The 23,224-nt window shown below is 43.0% G+C and overlaps 1 protein-coding gene and 1 long non-coding RNA gene across 3 annotated transcripts in view; both read right to left on the reverse strand.

Moving 5' to 3' along the window:
- Positions 1 to 23,224, reverse strand: part of MTHFD1 (methylenetetrahydrofolate dehydrogenase, cyclohydrolase and formyltetrahydrofolate synthetase 1) — a 62,474-nt gene that overhangs the window by 29,917 nt on the left and 9,333 nt on the right. The window contains exons 2-8 of one of the 2 annotated variants that reach the window (XM_086709546.1): positions 16,824 to 16,908; positions 9,127 to 9,186; positions 8,369 to 8,422; positions 7,135 to 7,271; positions 6,899 to 6,999; positions 4,707 to 4,843; positions 3,750 to 3,861 (exon numbers count right to left, since the gene is read on the reverse strand). In XM_086709546.1, coding sequence (XP_086565672.1) covers positions 3,750 to 3,861; positions 4,707 to 4,843; positions 6,899 to 6,999; positions 7,135 to 7,271; positions 8,369 to 8,422; positions 9,127 to 9,186; positions 16,824 to 16,908 — 686 coding nt within the window. Of the gene's footprint in view, positions 1 to 3,749; positions 3,862 to 4,706; positions 4,844 to 6,898; positions 7,000 to 7,134; positions 7,272 to 8,368; positions 8,423 to 9,126; positions 9,187 to 9,495; positions 9,580 to 16,823; positions 16,909 to 23,224 lie in introns of those variants that run through there. The other variant, XM_086709547.1, reaches the window with a different exon arrangement.
- LOC147579908 (uncharacterized) lies at positions 12,478 to 16,813 on the reverse strand. Its single transcript, XR_015252306.1, has 2 exons — positions 15,305 to 16,813; positions 12,478 to 15,273 (listed from the first exon to the last, which is right to left on the reverse strand). It is a non-coding gene; the product is annotated as an uncharacterized LOC147579908 (long non-coding RNA).

Genomic DNA, 23,224 nt, shown 5'->3' on the forward strand with positions numbered 1-23,224 from the left:
CAAAGAAGAGCTATTCGAGAGAACAAAACCCAGTGATGCATCACTGCTCACTCACACAAAGTACCTCCTCTACTTGGCTTCAGTGCACTTCCGGGAGGGGCTGGGGGACAGGGCTAGACCCTGCAGCTCTAAGGCTCCCGAGGCAGGATCTGGTAGGATCTTAGCCATTTCACCCCTTCTGTTTGATCAGATCACCACAACCGACAGAGCAAACTTTAGGATGTAGCCAAAAGTCAGACTTCAAGAGATCTAAGTTCTAGGATCAGCTGACTGCCAGTCCTTAGCCTCTGTCGGCTCCTTCCTGACCAGAAGGCCAAAGATTGCAAAGGACTGACACTACCTATTTCACAAGCTCACTGAGAATCAAGTCAGAAATTGTGTGCATTCTTGAAATCGAAAAAGCATTCTCTAGGAGCGCCTGGGTGGCTTAGTTGGTTTAGTATCCGACTTCGGCTCAGGTCACAACCTCACGGTTCATGAGTTTGAGCCCCGTGTTGGGCTCTGTGCTGACAGTTCAGAGCCTGGAGCCTGTTTCAGATTCTGTGTCTCCCTCTCTCTCTGCCCCACCCCTGTTTGCACTCTGTCTCTCTCTTCCAGGAATGAATAAACATTAAAAAAAATTTTTTTTAAAAAGCGTTCTCTAAACATAAGGGTTTCTCTTCCCATCCTAGATACATAGGATATTTTCTATATGTACTATAAGGAGCTGGAGAATATCTCTCCTTGGGATAGTTTCAGGTTGCTAAATTGTAAAGCAAGCTACCACAGAACATTTCCTCTCAGAACCCTATAGTCATTTCATTTTTTTTTTATTTAAATTTTTTTTTTAACGTTTATTTATTTTTGAGACAGAGAGAGAGAGAGAGAGACAGCATGAACAGGGGAGGGACAGAGAGAGAGGGAGACACAGAATCTGAAACAGGCTCCAGGCTCTGAGCTGTCAGCACAGAGCCCGACGCGGGGCTCGAACTCACGGACCGTGAGATCATGACCTGAGCCAAAGTCGGAGGCTTAACTGACCGGGCCACCCAGGCGCCCCTATGGTCATTTCAAAATGCCAAGGAGCTATGGCTAAGAGCTACTGTACAGGTTTCAATAGTCTAACATGGACATTAGTCTAAAATGCCCTGTACCTCTTCCTATTTATTCATGCTAGTCATTTTAGTGTCTCCATATATAGGAGACACATCAATCACTGTACAACTGCTACACTAAATGAGCTCTGTTTTGCTCCTGAATCAACACTATTAGGGTTGACCCGAGTGCCCTCTGGTATATGTCCAGTGTTTTGTGTAAAGTATGATGTGGTCAGTAGAAAAAGTGACCACTTCTCAAACTAAGTGTATGGTTTCACTAACCAATAAACATTCTGGTTATTTATCTGAGCCCTAGAATTTCTCTTTCATTGTGAATTATAGGTACAAAATCCAATCACTGAATTACAGACCAGTGGGTGGACTGGAGGAACTAAATACTATTCTTTGCCAATGTTCATTTTCAAGGCATCATGTTCTGTAATTGGGCCGTATCCTGACTTATATTTTGATTATTTAAATCATTTGCGGGGCATCTGGGTGGCTTGGTCAGTTGGGTGTCGGTTTGACTCTTGATTTTGGCTCAGGTCATGATCTCAGGCCCCATGTCAGGCTCTACAGACAGGATAGAGCCTGCTTGGGATTCTCTCTCTCCCTCTCTCTCTCTGTCTCTCCCCTTCCTCCTCCTCATGCTCTTTTTCTCTCAAAAAAAACTTTAAAGAAAAAAAGTCATTTGCATGGTCCACGCAGGGATAATATCCTAAGACATTTGCCAAATTAAGAATGAATTTTGTTTTGTTTTTTTTTTTTTTCAAAAAAAAAAGAAAAGGAATACTTTTAAGATTCAAGTTCAGAGCAGAAGAGAAACACATAAAAGCAGCCTTTCTGCTTGGCTTACTAAAGATAATTTGAGAAGGAAACAATAACATCCAGCCTTATCAAAACTTATTTACTAAATACCCCAGATCAGTAAAAACACAGCTGACCAGATATTGATTTGCTCTTACTCATATTTCAACATCTGTGTGAGGAATAAATGTGAACAGGATGGGGAGTTTCATGTTTAATTCAACATTTCATGCCTGTGGGACTCAAGATTCCTATCCAGGTGTTTTTTTCTTCCATCTTCTCAAATCTCTCAAATCCCCCTCCCTGCCCCCCAAAATGCCAAAATGCAGAAATATGATACAGAAGATGCAAGGTTTTAAACAGAATGGGCTTGAATGTCATATCACAAGTACTCAAAGTGAGGAGTTGTAGGAGAGCAATTTCTTTATCACCCATTAGATAATTACACTACAAGAAAATGAGTGATCAATTATGAGCTACTGTCTTAAAAGCACGGTAAGGAGAGTGGGAGGGAGGTTAAAAATGGTGAAGGCTTGACAGTGACTAATGTTCCTGGCAGCTTAGTGTCTATGTTTCAAACTTGAGATGGGAAGGGGGAAAAAAAACCCAATATTCTTGCTGAAACTCCCTTCAACAATTCAACAGGTGGGAGTGCCAGCAGTTAGAGGGCATAAAGCTAGACAAGGAACTGCAGAGACCACGGCTCCAAGGTGGAGGACAGCACAGGACACCACACACAGTAAAAGAGACACAAAGTTCTGTGGGCAGGGAGGGAGGGAGAGAAGGATTTTCAAGAGAAGGAGAGATAGAGAGGAAGTGGCTTAAACTGAAGATCAAAGTGGAGTTTTTCCGACCACGTAGCCCAAGGCCTGCCCTGGTGTGTGATGCACAGAAACAGCTGTCTGATGAAAGGCTGTTCCTTTCTTGAATCTGTGAGGCACGTGTACAGTTTTATTCACTGTATTGTCCTGTCAAATTTTGAAAACGTCACCGTGAGGGAACCACCCACTGCAGAGGATGTGGGGATAGAAGCCGCCAGGGACAAGCAAGGCTCGGGCAGAGAAGGGCACGTGGTCCACTCGGCAACACGTGAAGACACGTGTTCAAAAGTGGTGTGAGATAAACGGCCACAGAGCTGGCTGAAACCAGGGTGGGGCTGAGGAGTTTGACAGGTAACGTGGGAGGAAGAAGCTCCACGTCAAGACCCACCAACACGGCAAGAACTCGCAGATGGATGTGCGTGGGAGTCAGCTGGCCGTGGGAGACCAGTAACCAACGCACAGCAGGGCGTCCACCTGCGAGGGTTAACACTCACTGGAGACCGAAGACAGAAGACAGGGAAAATTTCCGATATTTAAAAACGAATCTGACACAGGGAACAATTGGGAGGGAATGACAGTGCGCTGGCTTTACTCTCTCTGCCTGAAAGGGTCTGGGTCCAAGCCTTCTCAGTAAAGCCCTCCTATGGGAGTCTTGGCAAAGCTAGCCCCTCTCCTGGAGGCACCGAGCATTCTGCAAAGATCACGTTGCATTTTAAATCCACTCGTCCTTTGTTAAAAATAAAGGGTGACCTCTGCGTGAAGGCAAGGCAGCTGTGAGATCCCCCTCATGCCCCCTCCCCCACCCTCTCCTTAGGCAAAGCCATCTCAGGAAATGCACAGCCCGGTGGCTAAAATCAGCAGCTTCCGCCATCAGGCTGTCAACTACTAACTGCATGCACCCCGGGCAGGGCACTTGCTCTGAACCTTAGCACTTCGAGCCTGACACGGGACAAGAGGTTCTCACGTAGGCTTCACGTGATGACCTAGATGTCTTCCTCTGCCCACCCTACACCAGACAGCACCTGCATCCTCCAGCGGCACTCACCCGGGATATAATTGATCCCACAGTCGATGACTATTGCCCCAGGCTTGATCCACTCCCCTTTTACCATTTCGGGCTGACCAGTTGCAACCACCAGGATGTCACCTTTATTTACCTAGGAAAAGAGGATTTTGATTTGAGAAATTAAACAGTGAGACATAAAACAAACAAACAAATAAAAATGTACACGTGGAACAGACATCCCTGAGCTTTGTATGAACTTGTTCAATGTCATCAGCTATTTTATGCAGACCACACACCACGTCTGACAGTTCCTATGCTGGGCTCATTCCTCCATGTGCCAAAATGCTCCCCACTACTAAAATCTTCCCAAATGGGGAACGTGATGAAAACACGTAGGGCAGGGAGGAGCACTGGCTTGGAGCCACAGGCCCGGCTCTAAATTACGAGGCGTTGGAAGGCTGCCCCCTCTCCTACGCAGTTCGGGGACCAGCACCTCCTGCAGAGCACTGCTTCGGGGGGATTAAAAGAGAAGGTGCGTTGTCAGCCAGGACAGGTACACGTGAGAATTCTTAGGCTCCGGGATCTGATGCAGGGTCAAGAACAAGATGTGACAGGGGTCCAGGGGACCACCGTCCACACCCCCCTCAGGAGCACCTCCACTTCTGAGGCCCCCACTGTGTCACACATCTGCGATCTGGCTGCCGTGATCCATCCCAGCTTCTCTACTGAGAATCCCTACCTTCCCACGACGCAGACCGGTAAAGAAAGAATACGATCAGAACAAAATCTGTACAACTTGGGCAAGTTTTTAAGTAGAATTTGTTTCTTCATCATGTAAAATGAGACAAGAATTAAGGGAGTTGCTGTAGGGGTTAAATGAGATATTGAGTGAAGTACATGGCAGTTTCTGCACTGAAAACCAGGTGAGAACGCCCACCGCACACGTGTGCGTACAGGCACACACAGAACCCTTCCACTCCGCTGCGGTCCCCTTACCTCCTCGCCTAGGTTGGCGGTCTTGGAGTGGCAGGTGGTCACTGTGGCGTGGTTCCACAGAAGCAGGTCATGCATGGGCGCACCGACTATCTTACTGCGCCCGACCACCACGGCGTGCCTTCCAGCAATCTGCACCCCTGAAAGAACAGCCAGGGTGAGTCAGAGTGTGGGGAGAAGTCGCCTCTTCACACACCACCTAAATGGGAAAATTCAGAACAAGTGCACAAACACGGGTTCTGAGCATCAAACAGAAATCTTCGTAAAAACATCCCTTCTTTGGCAATAATAGTCTCAGCTCTAGGGTTTCAGCTGCAAATTGGGACTTATACTGTGCCTTCCTTGCTGTGGGTTTTGGGGAGCAGACTAAGCCAAGATCCATTCATTGAGTCATAGGAGAGTGGGAAGAAAACCTACACTCAAAGAAGAAAGAAACCCTGACATACAGCTAAACAGCCATATGGAAGACAGTAGATTTACTTACATGGGAAAAATAGTTATAACAAATAGGGTACATATGACGTGCTGGACAGAAGCAAAGGAAATTAGAGGAGTATCAGTAATTCTTTCCAACTCTGGTAAGTTTATTTATGTAGTTCCTCATCCAGATTTCTCTTTTGGCATAGGGCCTGAGCCACAGGATTATTTGCAGGGAAGTGATAAAGGGGAACTTTAAATGTAGCAGAAAGCTTTCTTTTTTGATGACTCAGCATCCATTCTTCTGGCACTATCCCAATGTCCTTTCCAGGACTGACATACTCTACTCATTAAAGGAGATGATCTGGGTACTCCCCCACATTTCTTTTCTTTTTTATTTTTTAAATATTTTCTTTATTTATTTTGAGAGAAAAAGAGAGGGAGAGAGAGAGCGAGCACATGACCACGGGAGGGGCAGACAGAGAGGGAGAGAGAGAATTTCAAGCAGGTTCTATGAGTCAGCACAGAGCCCGATGTGCAGCTCAAAGTCACAAACCATGAGATCATGACCTGAGCTGAAACCAAGAGTTGGACGCTTAACCGACTGAGCCACCCAGGCGCCCCTCACTCACATTTCTGTCCCTGGCCAATGAGAGCTAATCGTATGACTGTGAGGCACAAGGCTGGAGATGCTCGGGGCAGCCAAGGAGAGCCCAAGAATGAGCCACCACAAGAAGAAAGCAGGGGTAAGACCTCAAAGACTCCACCTGAGCTCCTCTATGCAGCCCGGCTTGAGTGGACTCTTGCTTATTTAAGGTGGCTTATTTTAAACTGTGCTTCCTGTATAACATTAATTTTATTCAAAAAAGATAAGCTTCTATGTAATGCTAATATCATAAGCATCTAGAAGTAAAGCCCTCAAAGTCTGAGGTGTCTGAAAGGTACCTTATTATAGACTTTCGAGGATTCAGAGAAGGACTTGAAGCTGTGTTGGGGCAGAGAAGCTGCTGTGGCTCATGGGATTTGCTTCTGTAATGCATCGTTTGCTAAACATGCTTTAGAGTATATAAATTTAGTTGGAGGACTGAACAGTAATAGCTGTCCCAAGGCTTACAGCTTAACCTTTTCTTGCCAACCACAGAAAATTTTCATATACGTTGGCCAGCATTTTCCACTTGAAACTTCTGATCCACTTCCTTTAAATAGGACACATTTCCTGGTAAAAAATAACCTCTGCAAAAAGTGTTCATGATGAAATTAAAATACCAAGATGTTGACTAGGTGGTGGGGTAATATGGCCAACTGTTCAAGAGATCTGTTTCCAGCCATCTGTCGAGTCCTCAAACTCAACTCAGTGCCCATGTGGGGGGTTGGGACTTTTCACTTTGTCTGAATTCTTAGGACTCTATAAGTTACTTTTCCATAAAAAGCAAACTTCTTTGAAAACAAACAAACAAAAAATAATAAAAACAAAAACAAATAATTAAATAAATAAATTTCGTTGAACTCAAATAACCCTGAGCTCACATCTTGACATGGCTGCCTCTGGGACAAGTTATGTGTCTCTCGGAGCCTGTTTTCTCAAGCTGTCAAACGGTAACAGTACCTAATCCATAGAGCTGTCGAAAAAGTTTGAGAATTTAGGAAAAGCCCCCAGCCGACAGGTCGTTGTGCCAATCAAGTCCATTCATTTAGGGCCCACAGTGTACCTCCCCCTTACCTCCATGGGTCAAGACCAGACCCAAGAAACGGTGCTTTGTTTTCACATTTGTTTTTACCTGTCTGTTTGATGAGCTCCAAGCATCCTTTAGGCGTACAAGGGATGAAACAGTCATGGAGGTCACCTCTAGCAAGTTTTCCAGCACTGATGCTAGTCAATCTAAAACAAAGCAATGAAGGGAGAAATAAAGATAATTAGATGTCTTTACACTCCAGAAGCACATATGGTTTGTTCTGGAAACAGAAATATAATTGGAATCATGCAACGTGATACAGAGAGCCGAGGCGCACTCACCCATCCACATCCTTTTCGGGTACAATGGCATTGACCACTGCTTCGGTGTTAATGGGGTTCTCTGAATCTAAAGGTAGCTGCACTATGAAACCATGTACAGTGAGGTCTTCATTCAACAATGTAACGTACCTCAACACCTAAAAGAAATAGCGCACACAATTTGTGTTATACACAGAAACCAAAAAGGTGGAGAAACACTTTTTGGTTGCCCTATTTTCCCCCAGGAGTTTAATCGCAGTCCTCTGAGAATGTACCTCCCCTTGAACCTGAGAGCAATTCTAACACCATATGTAATCTTCAGTGTCTGCTAAGAACGCCATCAAGAAAAAGAGCTAAGAACTTTAATAGCAATAGCCATGTTACTCACCCAAACCAAGATCTGTGATGACAGAAACGTTCTATAATGTGCCCTTTACCACACAGTAATGTCTACTGAATGCTTGTCAACATGGCTAGCACAACCAAGGAACTGAATTTTACATTTTGTTTCATTCTAATTAAACGGCCACAGGGGGCTAGTGGCTACCCCACTGGACACAGAACGTAGAACATTTCCATGACCTCAAAAAGTTCTTTCTCCCTCCTGCCCCTTCACAGTTACCCCTGCACCCTCAAGCAACTACACTTCTGAGTTTAATCACTAATGACCTGTTTGGCCTATTCTTGAACATCACATAAATGGAATACATATTTGGTTTTTATTTATTTATTTATTTTTTAAAAAACATTTTTTTTTAACGTTTATTTATTTTTGAGACAGAGAGAGACAGAGCATGAACGGGGGAGGGTCAGAGAGAGGGAGACACAGAATCGGAAACAGGCTCTGAACTGTCAGCACAGAGCCCGACGCGGGGCTCAAACTCACGGACCGTGAGATCATGACCTGAGGCGAAGTTGGCCGCTTAACCGACTGAGCCACCCAGGCGCCCCCATATTTGGTTTTTAAAAGGCAAACAGCTACAGGTCTGGGATTGGTTTGTAGTGAATACTGCAGGGGGTTTGAAGCAAAACACACTGTGATCATGCACTGAGTATACACACAGCCATACCCCAGGATGGCACCATTTACTCTGGGTGTTTCAGAAATTTTCTGGAAGCAGAGTCTGCAAAGAAAGAATTACCTCGAGGTCTTTCATATGGTGAATGTACCAATCCCTAAAATTCCACTAAACCAAAGACCAGAGATGAAAGCACTTTAGCTGCCCCTCTTAACAGTCAATTCCTCACAGCTCACCTCAGATTCTGTGGCTGTTCTTGGTAACTTAATGTGCGTGGCTTTGATCCCAATCTGCAAAAATGAACATTTAAAACAGGCAAGAGAATGTCAGACATGGGCCCATTTCTTTTAACCAATATGACTAACAAATCAGATGGCCTTAGTCACCCTTTCACCCTTGTATGCTTGCTTTTATTTATTTAAAGAGAGAAAGTGTGCGTGTGTGCATGGGTGCGCGCGCGCGCGCACACACACACACACACACACACACACACACACACACACACACACACACACACAAGCAGGGGAGGGGCAAAGAGAAAGGGAGAGAGAATCCCAAGCAGGCTCTGCTATGCTAGGGCAGAGCCCGACACGGGCTCGATCTCGAGAACTGTGAGATCATGACCTGAGCTGAAATCAAAAGTCAAACACTTAACTGCTTAACCGACTGAGCCACCCAGGCACCTCACACCCCCGTATGGTCTGAAGAATGAGTCTCTCACTTTGACCCATTCATCCTTTACTTGTTCATTGTCACCACTGTACTAAAGCAATTTCACGTCCACTGTTCCTGCTCTTTGGGAAGTCGGCACATCACTGATTAGAAAACATCCCAGGGTAAACCGGAAGCTGCAGCTTCAGCCCTGCATTTCTGACTCAAACCTGCTATGGGCAATGAAAGCTTTTACAGGGAGGGCACAAAGGGCACGGGGTCACCAACAAGACCTGGGGAGGGGGTGGGCTGGGGGTGACGGCGCTGCCCTTCCGGGCTTTACCTCTTCCGCAGCCTTCAGCTTCACATTTATATAAAGATTAGAATCATCTCTGTCGCCAACCTAGAATAATAAATACATGCAAATCAGACGATCAAGGAAAGGCAAAGTGTACAGAAAAGCTTCTAAAGTTTTAGTTTTGATAAAAGGAATGTTTAATCATGAGATTCTTGTTGCAGAGGACTTCACAGGAGAATAGGAGAATGTTGGGGCAGAACGGAGATATGAACACAGTGGTGTTACCAATCCCTCCCCAAACAAGGCCCACCTGATTCCCACTGAAAAAGCCACAAGGCAAAAAAAAAAAAAAGTAATAAAGGAGGGGACATCTGCATCTGCCATGGGAACTAAACAAAGGAGCCACAGGCTTGCCTGAAACATGTGGAATCTGCCTTGGAGCTGCCGTACAGAACCACAGAGCATGGAGGGCTGAACTGTCATCAGGCAAGAGAAACACCATAGCTGTGGGAGTCAGGAAAACCCAGAAGGTATATTGGGCACCCTCTCTCCCACCCCCCCAGCCCCCGGGGGGCAGTGGAAAATTCTCTCGCCCAGTTACACAGAGAAGAGAAACCCGCTGGGGTGGAGCTAATCCTAGCTTACTCGGAAGAGCTATGTGAGGCAGAGGGCAGTCCGCTGCCCTCAAGACAGAGAGCAAAGTGTTGTGGTACAGGAGCAAACCCTCTGACTACCATGCCGGTCTCACTGGGTTCCCTCAGCTTCTCTAATCATGAACATACTTAAGAGTTTTTCACTGTTGGCCATATATCTGTAAATTTTTATTTTACAACTATTTTTCCACGTTCTCGTGATCAACAGTAAGTCCGGTTTCTCCCAAAACCGCAGAGGGGAAAAATGGTAGGTCCACTGATACCACAGGTAACAGACGCAGGACTCCTTTTAAGAGGACAACCGCACAGAAAGAAGGGTGAGCGCTTCCAGTCCTTGTCATGTTGATGGGGTTCCTGGAAGCTCTCCTCAGGGTCATAGAACCTGGCCTTCCTCTCAGCTTCGGCTGTCCCTTCTACAGATACTTCTCAGTTCTGCCTGCACTCATCTGAATTTCAAGAGTCAGATGAATCCTTTGACGGGAATTTGATTTTTCTATGGGTTACCTGCTTCCTGTGGGGGCACCCCCAGAATTTCAGAGCCTCTCCTGTTTCTTCTTCAGTCATTTTCTGTGTGTTCCTTGCCCCTATCATTCAAGCCCTCACTGATTCAGTTACCACATTAAACATACTCTGGGATTCTTAAATCTAAGTAGGAAAGGAGGTGGTTCCAAACACAACAGTATTGTTCCTCTCATTATCATTAATATTTAAACTACATTTATTTTTTATTTTAGAGAGAGAGCGTGTGCTGTGTGCACGAGTATGACTAGGGGAGACGGGCAGAGAGAAGGGGAGAGAATTCCAGGCAACCTCCATGCTCAGCACAGAGCCCAAAGTGGGGCTCAATCTCACAACCCTGGGACATGATCTGAGCTGAAGTCAAGAGTTGGACGCACAACCACAATTTGCCACCCAGGGGCCCCTACAATTAGTTATTTAAACTCAATTCTGAGATTAGATGGTTTTGTTATTCACTACCAGACATTTTTAAACCACAACTTCTCTGTTCTATAGTTCATCTTCATACATCCCCCAGGCAGCGGAAATGCAACTTTAAGTCACTTTCCCAGAAAAGGTATGTGGGCATTTTCTGAGTCTATGTGTATCTGAAAATATTTTTCTGCTGTGTTTGCCCTCGAGAGGATTTACCTGGCTGAATCTGGAGTCACGAAGTTTTCCTTCATAAATGCTATCTTCAGCATCTAGTGATAAGTCTCAAGTCTTTTGTTGTGGTTCTTTTACAGGTAACTGCTTTCTGTCTGCATATTTCTGAAAGAATTTTTCTAAAACTCCAAAACCAAGGGCACCTGGCTGGTTCAGATGGTGGAGTAAGCGACTGGCTCTTGGTCTCAGGGTTGTTAAGTTTGAGCCCCAGACTGGGTGTAGAGATTACTTAAAACTGAAATCTTTTAGGGGCACCTGGCTGGGTGGTGAGGGTAAGCATCTGACTCTTGATTTTGGCTCAGGTCATGACCTCATGGTTCATGAGTCCTTGCCCAGCGTCAGGCTCTGTGCTGACGATGCAGAGCCTGCTTGAGATTCTCTCCCTTTCTCTCTCCGCCCCTCCCTTGCTCTCTCTGTCTCTCTCAAAAATACACATTTTTAAAAGATGAAATCTTTTGGGGCGCCTGGGTGGCGCAGTCGGTTAAGAGTCCGACTTCAGCCAGGTCACGATCTCGCGGTCCGGGAGTTCGAGCCCCGCGTCAGGCTCTGGGCTGATGGCTCAGAGCCTGGAGCCTGTTTCCGATTCTGTGTCTCCCTCTCTCTCTGTCCCTCCCCCGTTCATGCTCTGTCTCTCTCTGTCCCAAAAATAAATAAACGTTTGAAAAAAAAAAAATTTAAAAAAAAAAGATGAAATCTTTTTTTAAAAAATTCCAAAACTGCCACCAGTTTTAAAAATAAAGTGCAATAGTTATGATTACAAGCATGTATCAAAGTTTTAAGGTAAGCCTAGTGCAAAGGAAAAGACCTCCTAAAGCCTCTCAGTATGGACACGTCATAGGGGAAAAGGTTACACAATCACTGGCAGACTAGATGCGGAAAGAATGTTTAGCTGAAAAACAGTAGATTCTTGACTGACAGTCAAGTGAGTAGGTGGAAGAGTGGTTTCCGAGAACAAATCTTAATCCCATCACAGTTTATCAAGAAAATCACTGAAGCACTTTATCAGTAATGCTAATTTCCTCCCTGAAAAAGGTGAATTGCATTATTCTAAAAAGGTCCTATCCCAGAATAAATTAGGGACTTTTTTTTTTCTTAACACCAACAGTCTGCAAACTATTTCTGTACAGGGTCAGACCGTATATATTTTAGCTTTTGGGGGCCACATACCCTGTTGTATATTCTTCTGCTTCATTCTTAACGGCTTCCAAATTGGGCAGCATTTGGATGGGGCCCCAGTTTACTGATCCCTGCTTTATACCATAAAGGGTGTTGGCCTATTTATCAATTTTTCTTTCTGCTTCAGGAACCTTCTGTAGATATTCAGACCAGTTGAGTTTATTCGTTTTATTGTTTTGTCCATGTCTTTTGTGAGGGCTGAATGAGTTACTATATATAAAACACTCTGAATAATTCCTGATAGGAAGCAACTAATGAATTATATTATTAATAATGAATATTTTATGTGCTAAAGGGATAGAAATACAGCCTCAATTTGATCTCTTATAGTGAAAAGTCAAGTCTTAATTTCCTTTAAGTATTCAGTTGTTTGGGAAGTCACCAGTCCATCGTTCTTTAAAAAAAAAAAAAAAAAAAAAAAATCCAACTTTTAGGTGTATATACCTGGACCAGATCACAAATATCCTTGACTGCAATGCTAAGGAATTAGGAAAACAAAAAGGAAAAGCAAATGGGGTGCAGAGATAGACAGACCTGGGTTCACATCCCAGACGCAGGCACTTCCTGACTGGTTTAGGGCAAGTACCCACGATCTTTTGAGCATCAGTTACTGTGACTATAAGGAAACGCGATTATAGGGCTAGTATGCAACTCAGAACAACTAGAAATATATACAAACCGTTTGGACTACAGCAGACACTCTGTATAAGCAGTACTCTCACTCCTGTAAAGGACAGGGTGGGTGTGGCTGGATGATTGTGGGTCCTGCAGCAGCAGCTAAAGACAGGCTAGCAGGGTCCAGATTAGAACCCTAAAACCTGTAAGCAGGTGACTGCAGTGGCCTCAGAGGGTGAAAGCAGTACAAACTGAAAGAGCTTATGAGAGGCACAATCAATAGCATGACATTCACTAAGGGGACTCAAGAGAGTGAGGGAGAGAAATCCTAAAGAGAAGAGTACAGGTTTCTGGTTGAGTGTATGGGAAGATGGTGTCAGTCACCAGGAGGGAAAAAAAAACAAGAGGTCCAAGGTAGCAGGGACGTGATTACAACATAATATGTAAGCCTTGCATCAGGGAAAGATGTTGTAAACTTTGGTGCTGAAGTGCAAGATGAAAATACTCTAACACTGTTTCACTGGCAGCAACACAGAGGAGACAAGCTGCAGAAGTGTTTATGTAACAAAAAGTCTCGCAATCAATAAATTCGAAATACGAGTTCAGAAGTTGATCTTAAAAACGGGAAAAAAAATCACAATATTGCTAATATTGGGATTGTTTTTTTGAATCCTTTCTGAAATCTTCTGAAAAGGTTTATAGAAATAGAGTTCTTGCCTACCACATTTCCTCTTTCTACACTAAACAATTCACAAGAATAAGTCAAGAAATAACTGGTCTCCCAAGCGAACCAAGTGAATGTCCACAACATATACCTTTGATTCTCATTAATCTGCAAAGAAATGAAAAACCCACCACAGCCAAGAACACACCCAGGCCTGTGTGCTTTTCTTCTCGGCTAAGGCCTCCTGGATAATGAACAGCAACAGGGGGAAGTATTTAAGAACCATTCACTCTGGAATTCTTGATGAACATGGAACAGAAAACTTAGTAAGGGATTAAACGATAACATGCGGAGACACACCAGAAATGTGAAGTGAGGAAGCAGCCATCTCTGAAGGGAATTTCAAACGAAAGTTATTGGCTTCCTGTCATCCAAGTCAACCCTTCAAATGTGCGTCTGTCCATGTGTCCATCTGACAAAACATTCATTGAATGCCTCCTACCAATTTGTTGAAGACGTCCTACTGGGTGAATCTGGAGCTCAGGAAGAAACCCTGGACAGAGGCCTCAATCAGGAAGGACTCTCCCGGGTAGCCATGGAACCAGGTGAGCTCACTGAGGGAAGGAATAGGTGGAAAAGGGGTTTTGTGGCTGTACCCTATGGCATCCAAATGGTTTAGGTATCAGGAAAATAAGGAACAGGAAGCAAAGGAGATCAGAGAAGAAAGGGAAGTGAGAGTTTTCCAAGAAACCAAGAGTCCAGAATTCAGAAGAAGCCCAGGTTTAGAAGTTACTGACCTATGGGAACGCAAACTGGTGCAGCCACTCTAGAAAACAGTATGGAGGTTCCTCAAAAAACTAAAAACAGAACTACCCTACAACCCAGCAATTGCACTACTAGGCATTTATCCAAGGGATACATGTATACTGTTTTGAAGGGGTGCATGCAGCCCAATGTTTAGAGCAACACTATCGACAATAGCCAAAGTATGGAAAGAGCCCAAATGGCCACTGACAGATGAATGGATAAAGAAGATGTGGTGAATACATGTACAATGGAATACTACCCGGCAATCAAAAAGAATGAAATCTTGCCATATGCAACTACGTGGACGGAACTACGGGGTATTATGCTAAGCGAAATTAGTCAGAGAAAGACAAATATCATATGACTTCACTCATATGAGGACTTTAAGACACAGAACAGATGAACATAAGGGAAGGGAAGCAAAAAGAATATAAAAACGGGGAGGGGGACAAAACATAAGAGACTCTTAAATATAGAGAATACACAGGGTTACTGCAGGGGTTGGGGGAGGTGGGATGGGCTAAATGGGTAAGGGGCATTAAGGAATCTATTCCTGAAATCACTGTTGCACTATATGCTAACTAACTTGGATGTAAATCCAACAATAAACTTTTTAAAAAAGAAAAAAGAAAAAAAAAAAAAAAGAAGTTACTGACCTAGAGCTGGTATCAAGAGCCAGGTTAAACTGCCAGATTTGGGGCAGCTTACCCACTTTTGAGGGAACCCCAAGACCCTTTCAAGTGCCAGACTACTTTATAATGATACCGTGATGTCATCTGCCTTTTTCACATCTGTATGGAGGCTGCAAAGCCAATGGTGGGTGAGACTTAGCACAAATCAAGGCAATGGCACCAAACTATACTAGTCACTGCCACACTCTCAGTAAAAACAGATGCCAATTTCACTTAAAGTGCTCTCGATTGCTTCTCGGCCTTTTGCCTAAGATCAAGTATAGAAGTGCTCTCGACGAAGCAGTAAAAATGATTAATCTTATTAAACTTCCACCCTTGCATACATGTCTTTTATATCCTGTGTGGGGAACTGGGAAGGGCTCATCAAACATTCGTGCCCCACACAGAAGCGGTGGTCTCCAGGAAAAGCCCTGTGCTTTTTCTCCTGGTCAGCTGAACTGCCACAGTTTTACATGGAACGCTATCTTTACTTGAAAAAACAGCTGACAAACAATGATTATTCACGCTTGAATATCTGGCAAATATTTCCTCAAAACTGGACAGAGCGAGCCTGCTACTTGAAGGAAAATAGCTTAAAAGTATTTGTTGCCAAAGGTAAAATCTGAGCTTTCAAGTGAAAATCAGTTTTTTTATCCACTCCTGTGAGCTCCTCAAGCTTCTCAATAATCAAAGATTCTTCTGCTAAGTGTGTTGTGATACTAATGATTGTGCTTTTCTTTACATTGCGTAATGAAATGTGTTAACATTCAGGAGATCTGCATAATTCAGTGAACCATTATTTTCTAAATGAGGAATGAAGACAAAACAAACCAAGCATGGGTAAATATCCATTCAAACTGCAACATAAAGCAGTGGGTTTGGATGTAACCAACCAGGAGAGAGTTCACTGCACAGTGTCAGATTCCACATTGCAACTAAACTATAAAAACTTACTGAGTCCTGTTGTAGTAACAAAAGTATCCACGATTACCTGGGAAGACTACAAAAACAAACAAACACAAAACAACAACAAAAAAACCCTCTTCCTTTTTACAACTATACATCTATACAAGTCCAGATTTTCTTCATATATTTCAACCAAGCCAACATGTAGCAAGAGGTTGAACACAGGAGCAGATGGGAATCCAGGTGTCTTTCATTAAGCCAGATAGTAGAGTGCAAAATAATGCCCCTCTTCTCACTAAATTTTGTTTTTTATTTTATTTAAAAAAATTTTTTAAATGTTTATTTATTTTTGAGAGAGACAGAGAGAGAGAGCATAAGCTGGGGCAGGGCAGAGAGAGAGGAAGACACAGAATCCCAAGTAGGCTCCAGACTCTGAGCTGTCAGCACAGAGGCCAAAGCGGATCTCAAACTCACAAGCCATGAGATCATGACCTGAGCTAAGTTGGACGCTTAACCAACTGAGCCACCCAAGCTCCCCTCAATTTTGTTTCCTCAAAGTTATTTTTTTCATAAGAATGTTACTCATTCTAACATATAATAAACTTACTATTGATATTTTAAAACATATAAATATTTAAAAACATTTTAACTTCTGATACAGTATACATCAACGGGTGAATCCATATAAACAAAAAGTCGTTAAGGTCTTAAAATTTTTTAAGTGTAAAGGGATCCCGAGACGAAAGGTCTGGACTACAGAAGAGGTGCCCCCAGAGAATAGCAGATGCCAGGATACAGCAACATGTACAAGCTGAGCTGAAGAAGAGCGGCCTGCAGAGAGAGCCTGAAAAGGTATGAGGAGGTTTCATGAAACCGAGAGAGAAAGAGAAAGAGAAAGAGAAAGAGAAAGAGAAAGAGAAAGAGAAAGAGAAAGAGAAAGAGAAAGAGAAAGAGAAAGAGAAAGAGAAAGAGAAAGAAAGAGAAAGAAAAGAGAAAGGAAGGAAGATGTGTGAAGTGCTTGCTGTCTGAAGTGCTACTCATGAGTTGGGAAAAGAGGACATTCGTGCAAATACACTATCATAATACCTGTAGAATTGCCAGGCCTGGTGTAAAACCGGGAATTTGCTCCTTCATCTGAGTGACTTGGTTCTTCAGTCTCTCCCTTATTTGCCTAGAGAAAAAGGAAAGGTTGGAATTAACACTGAATGTCTCAAGCGCAAGTGAGTCATTTAATAGGAGGCCGTTTCTCTTTTAAATTAAAAATACCTCCCTTGAATAGACATTATCTGGTATAATTGAGGATATTATGGATACGCATCCATTTTCCAGGACTCGAGTAGATGTGGATCTTAGATTCTAACTCCTAACTACACTGACTGGGCCATGCGGAATGAGGACATTTAGTTTAAAAGATATCAGTTGACGGCATTCAAAATCATAGAGTGAATAAATGAAAACTTGGACCAACACTTCTGGAAGGCTGTTAATCTTCATCTTTTTCAGCATTCCCCCTCTCCAGGTGCTAAATGAAAAACTTTTGCAGGAAAGAACTACAGCTCACACCTGCTCAACTTTCCCTGCTAAGATGATCACAGGGTACCCACATAAGGCTGAATGACAATCAATGAATCGCACTCCAAAGCCAATATGAATTTATAAATATATTCCAATTCACAAAAGAATTTTCCTTACAGAAGAATTTAACACAAGGTTAAAAGTATAACCTCTCATGAAACAAAGGACAAATCAATTTACCAACATACAACTTCTCGACAATACATCAAGTACATTAGATTACATCATTTGCCTTTCTTCATCTCAACCACATTTGACATACGAAATATATATGGACATTACAAACATCTCTTCCCTCTTTCTGACTTGATTAGTTCCTGCTCCAGTCCTCCACACTTATAAACAACGGACATAAATAGGCACAGGTGTTACAAGAAATAGATTATTTGGATTAGCCTCGTCAATGGTAAGAACGTTGAATGATACAAGAAGTCATACTTAAGACTTCAAAATTGTATTTCTGATGAAATTTTGAGGTGATGGGGGGGGTTCATGGAGTCTGGAGCCAACAACCAAGAAAGAATTCTTTAAAAAAATTTTTTAACGTGTATTTATTGTTGAGAGAGACAGAGACAGAGCATGAGCACAGGAGGGGCAGAGAGTGGGGGAGACACAGAATCCAAAGCAGGCTCCAGGCTCTGAGCTGTCAGCACAGAGCCCAACACAGGGCTCAAACTCACAAACTGCCAGATCATGACCTGAGGTGAAGTCGGACGCTTGACCCACTGAGCCACCCAGGGGCCCCAACCAAGAATGAATTCTTAAAGACATCTTTTGAGCAAAAAGGTGATTTTATTAAAGCAAGGGGACAGGAGCCGTGGGCAGAAAGAGTTACACTGCAAGTGTAGGGGGTGACCATTTTATGCAATCGGGAGAGATAAAGTCAAGAGGGAGTTTCCAGACTTTCACATGCTGGAGGCCTAGCTATTGTCAAGCTAAGGTGGTTTTCCCTCTAGCAAAGCATTAACTTTAAGACACTAGGGAGTTCCTGGACTTTAGGCTATAATGGGATTGCCTTTTTCTGGTAAACTGGTGGAGACTCTTATCAGTTTAACCATTTGTTTTTTGTCCTTTCCATGTTTTTGGGTAGCCTGGGAGTGTCCAAGGAATATTATACATGTCCCACTGGTGGGGGCGGGGGTGGGGGTGGGCTTGCTGTTAGCCTGCACCTTGCCCTCGGCTTGCCCCACATTCCCTCATCATCTCAAGCTTGTGACCTTATTTTTAAAAATCATTTGTATCAATTATCCCATACAATAATATAGTTCAAAAGAATGAACAGATTGTTGGATTTTTCTATCAGAGATTTGACCTGGAGATCACAGTTCTGCTCTAACACAAGAGAACAGGAAACACGTGGCATTTCCACTGGCCCTGCCTCTGAAACTCCCCAGCAGTCCTAGCCTTGGCTGCCTCCCCACCATGACAACTAGGTGTAGTGCTGGGCTACTCAACTCTCTCCTGTCCCCTCCCTTCCCTCCAACCATTATATTAACACAAAGGCCTAGGCACAGGTTCCTACAGGTTCTCCTTTAGCCCTCCCAACCCAAACAAAGCTCACTTGGGGGGAACCATTGCCAGGCACAATGTAAGACATTAACAAGGAACCATGAGAGGAAACAGCTTGTTGCAGGGATTCCCTGCTTTTCAAAAGTTCAGGTTTGCCACTTTGCTTTTCAGAAAAACCTCTGTTAATATCTGTTTTCACTAGCCCAAAGGAATACAGAGGATTTTTGCTTTATGGGAAAAAAAAGCAAAAACAAAAACAAAACAGCATTTAGTGTTTGTTTTGCAGCAAGCCCTTCCTGAAGGGCACTCCCCAGCTCCCCCCTGGGGAACTCAGCAATTCAGCATGAAGCCATGAGAGCTTTGAACTGTGTGAGTGTCTGGGCTTTATCTCAATGTATTTTGCCCATCTATTAGCAAGATGTGTCCTCAGGTATCAGAGAAGCCTAAGTGAGGTTATTTTTTGGGTCTTGGAATGCTCGAAAAATTTTCCAAACCTGCTTCTTTTCTTTGTGCCACTTTGGTTTATGAAAGGTTTCATAGGAATACTGTACTGTCGAATAGTGGAGGAAACCTGTATCCGAAATTCTCAATAATGTTACGAGATGGCCAAGGGAGGAGAGGCCTTCCTATTTCAAGATAAAGAAACAGGCTCTAAGCAGTCATGTGGTGTTCTGAAAGCCAATTAGCTGAAAGCAGCAAGCGCAAAGGCTCTGAGTGGGTAAATGGGGTCCCAGGAGAAGCGGTAACCGGATAGGGTAAAGCGGGGTGCCTGTCTTTTATTCTGAATGTGATAGGAAGCTGTTAGAAGACTTGGAACAGGGCTGACATGACAGGACTTAACATTTCTGAAAAATTACTCCTGGCTGCTGAACTGGGAACAGACTAAAGGGAGAATGGTGAGAATCTGGGACACAAGCAAGAAGCTATTCAAATTGCAAAAATCCAGGCCAGAGGGGATGGTGCCTTGGACTCTGGTATCCATAGCTGGCAAGAAGTGGCTGGATTCTAGATATATGAACATGAAGCACAGAGAAAATGAGGGGCTACCGATGACTCTTGAGGTTTGGGGAGGGGGTGTAAAATAGAGCTGGGAAGATTGACAACTACAAATATTTTAAGGCACAGAGCAGATTTCATACTGATACTGTGAATTCATTTCCCAAATCTTATAAGGATTCTAGAATAATGACCATCTGAGGCCTGAAGAAGGGACTCTAGGGACAACTAGAAGTAATATCCTTACCCAGCAGGTAGAAGCTATGAGAACCCAGTACTACAAGGTGGTATAGGTGGAAAATATTTCAGCCCACTAGGTTAAGAGCAAAGAACAAAATGTTCTGTATTTTCTATGCTATAATTTAAATGGATCTAAGTGTGCAATTTTTTTTTTTCTAAAAAAGATCACAGACTGAGATCAGTTACAGTGACTCCCTTAAGCTTTTCTGTAAGAAGCAGGACTGTTTTTGAAGTTGCATTAGCAGGGTTATTCTTCCAACTAGAAAGATTTGTTTAAAAGCTAACATTTAGGGGGCGCCTGGGTGGCGCAGTCAGTTAAGCGTCCGACTTCAGCCAGGTCACGATCTCGCGCTCCGTGAGTTCGAGCCCCGCGTCGGGCTCTGGGCTGATGGCTCAGAGCCTGGAGCCTGTTTCCGATTCTGTGTCTCCCTCTCTCTCTGCCCCTCCCCCGTTCATGCTCTGTCTCTCTCTGTCCCAAAAAAAATAAATAAACGTTGAAAAAAAAAATAAAAAAAATAAAAATAAAAAAAAATAAAAGCTAACATTTAGGTCTCCTTATGAGACATGATCAGAATAGCAATGAAACATTTAAAAATGCACATAAACCACAATCAGCAAGAATTAGACAGCCCAAAACACTAAAGCAATAGGCAGAAACTTTTCTGTTTTAGCGAGGAGAAAAAAAAAATCAAGATTGTTATAATTAAAAAAAAAAAAAAAAACTGGGTGCCTCGGTGGCTCAGTCGTTAAGCATCTGACTTGGGTTCAGGTCATGGTCTCACGGTTTGTGAGTTCAAGTCCTGCATGGAGTGAGTATGAGACCGGCTTCTGGTGAGCCCCATTTCTCTCTTTCTCTCTGTGTCTCTCTCTCCCTCTCTCTGCCCCTTGTGGTACCGCCCTCGCTCACTTGTGCCCACTCTCTAAATAATAAATGTTTAAAAATTTTTTTAATTAAAAAATGTTTTTAAAAAAATTTAAAAAGACAGTTGTAATAAGGTCTCCACGGTCCCTTATAAGGTTTTCCCTGCCTTGGTTTCTGAGTTGGCCACTAACTGAGGAACTCTGGAATGAAAAGCAGAATAACAACAGCCAAGTGCAAGCATGCTTGAAGCTCAGAAACTATAAAAGACATGGAGAGAAAAGTTAACACTCTCTCCCTCATCTACCTTTATTTTAGGGTCAGAGAGCTATGAGGAGTTAAATGCTGGGAAACTCTTTAGTTTTCATAGTTCATTACTTCCAGAAAGCTAAAATGCCACATCACAGAACACCTTCTGAAACACTGACACCCGCTAAATCAACAGAAACTTTCTTGAGTTGCAGATGCCTTGATTTCCAGCCATGGCCCATGAGGTTACACTGCTAATAAAGATTCAGGGAAAAGTGAGGCAGAAATAGGCACTTGGAGAACACCCCTGATGCCTGGAAGGTAGACCTCCATATGCCAGAGTCTCACCATCCTGCATGAACATTCTCTAAAACCTAAGGGAAGATACATCTCAATCTCAGTGGAGGAGAAATCAGTACTAAAGTGCAGGTGAATGTGGTAGGACAAAGTGGCAGTAAACCATTAAAGCCTCTGGTCCTGTTAAACTGATACTAGTAAAATAATCATAGCCGATTAGATACAGACACAGATGCAGTTTTAACTAAGTTGCTACTGGCATCTAGTGGGTAGAGGCCAGGGATGCAACTAAATATCCTACAATGCAATGCAAACAATTACTAGCCCAAATGTTAATAGTACCCAAAGTTGAGAAGCATTGCTATTGGCCAATAAAATGCAATGTCTGGACGTATCTTTTTGTCTAAGGGGTGAAAAGCAAGGTAGAAATCATTTATATTTCAGGACACCCGGGTGGCTCAGTCAGTTAAGCAGCTGACTTTGCCTCAGTCATGATCTCGCAGTTCGTGGGTTCAAGCCCCGTGTTGGGCTCCGTGCTGACAGCTCAGAGCCTGGAGCCTGCTTCGGATTCTGTGTGTGTCTCTCTCTCTGTCCATCCCCTGCTCGCGCTCTGTCTCTCTCAAAAATAAACATTCAAAAAAATTTTTTTTTAATCATTTATATTTCAACCTGTCAAAATTTGTTTAAATCTTTATAGATAAGCGTCATGTGCATTACTATTTTCTCCAACTTAACTTCTGCCACATACAGTTGTTAAAGAGTCTAATCAATAAGTCAAAGATGCATGTCCCTATAGAATCACATTACCCCCAGAGAGTCCCAGTCAGATAATACCCGTAAATAGTCACCCAGATTTCTTTTGCCAAAGTTGTACAATTACTCCTGGAAAAGCCCAGTACAAATTACAACTCATTCTTTATGATATAAAATGTTGGCTCATTTTCAAATTTTGGACATTTTATGACAGAGACAAAAGCATTGCTAAAATATAACCCAACAGGGCCATTTCAACAGAAGCTATAGGTAGAAAAAGGAGGCAGTAAAGGGTATTTAACCACCTGGCTGAGAAATCTACATGATGAAAATAAAGCTGCCTCAGTCAACAAACACTGAAATACAACACAAGCTTAGAGTAATTCCCAAGTGATTCTCAAAGGTGAACAGAATATACCTTTAGTAACCGATCAGAGAAAAAGGAAGGACATTCATCTTCATTCAGTATGTAGGGCTTTTCTAAAGGACACAAATTTCTTTTGCCCAACTTCCCAAGGAGTAAATTATTGTTGTAAGGTTTTAACTGTGCAAAACAACACACATATTTTATTTGCATTGTTTTCATGTTGTTCATTTGTTGTTTTATCTCATTTGTCCATACAATGTTATGCTGCTAAAAATAAATACTTCAAATTAAAAAACAAAAACAAAAACAAAAACACGTAGTTTCTTGTAAAAAACAATTGTGATTGTGAGGCCACCTAGTGTTCCAAGAAATACATATATTTCAAATTCCTAGTTAAGTTAAATTAAAAGTCTAAATTACCTTCTTGTTAGAACTGTTTCAATTATTAAAAAAGAAAGGGGGAGGGAGGTGGGGAGGGTTGTCCTGGGGTGGCTCAGTTAGTTAATTGTCAAACTTGATATCAGCTCAGGTCATGAGACTGAGCCCCGTGCCAGGCTCTGGAGCCTGCTTGGGATTTTCTCTCTCTCTTTCTCTCTCAAAATAAAAAAATAAGCATTTAAAAAACACCTGATTGTTTTCACT

The sequence above is a fragment of the Puma concolor genome, chromosome B3, assembly GCF_028749965.1.
Source record: "Puma concolor isolate L17-30 chromosome B3, mPumCon1.1.hap2, whole genome shotgun sequence".
Taxonomy (NCBI): Eukaryota; Metazoa; Chordata; class Mammalia; order Carnivora; family Felidae; genus Puma; species Puma concolor.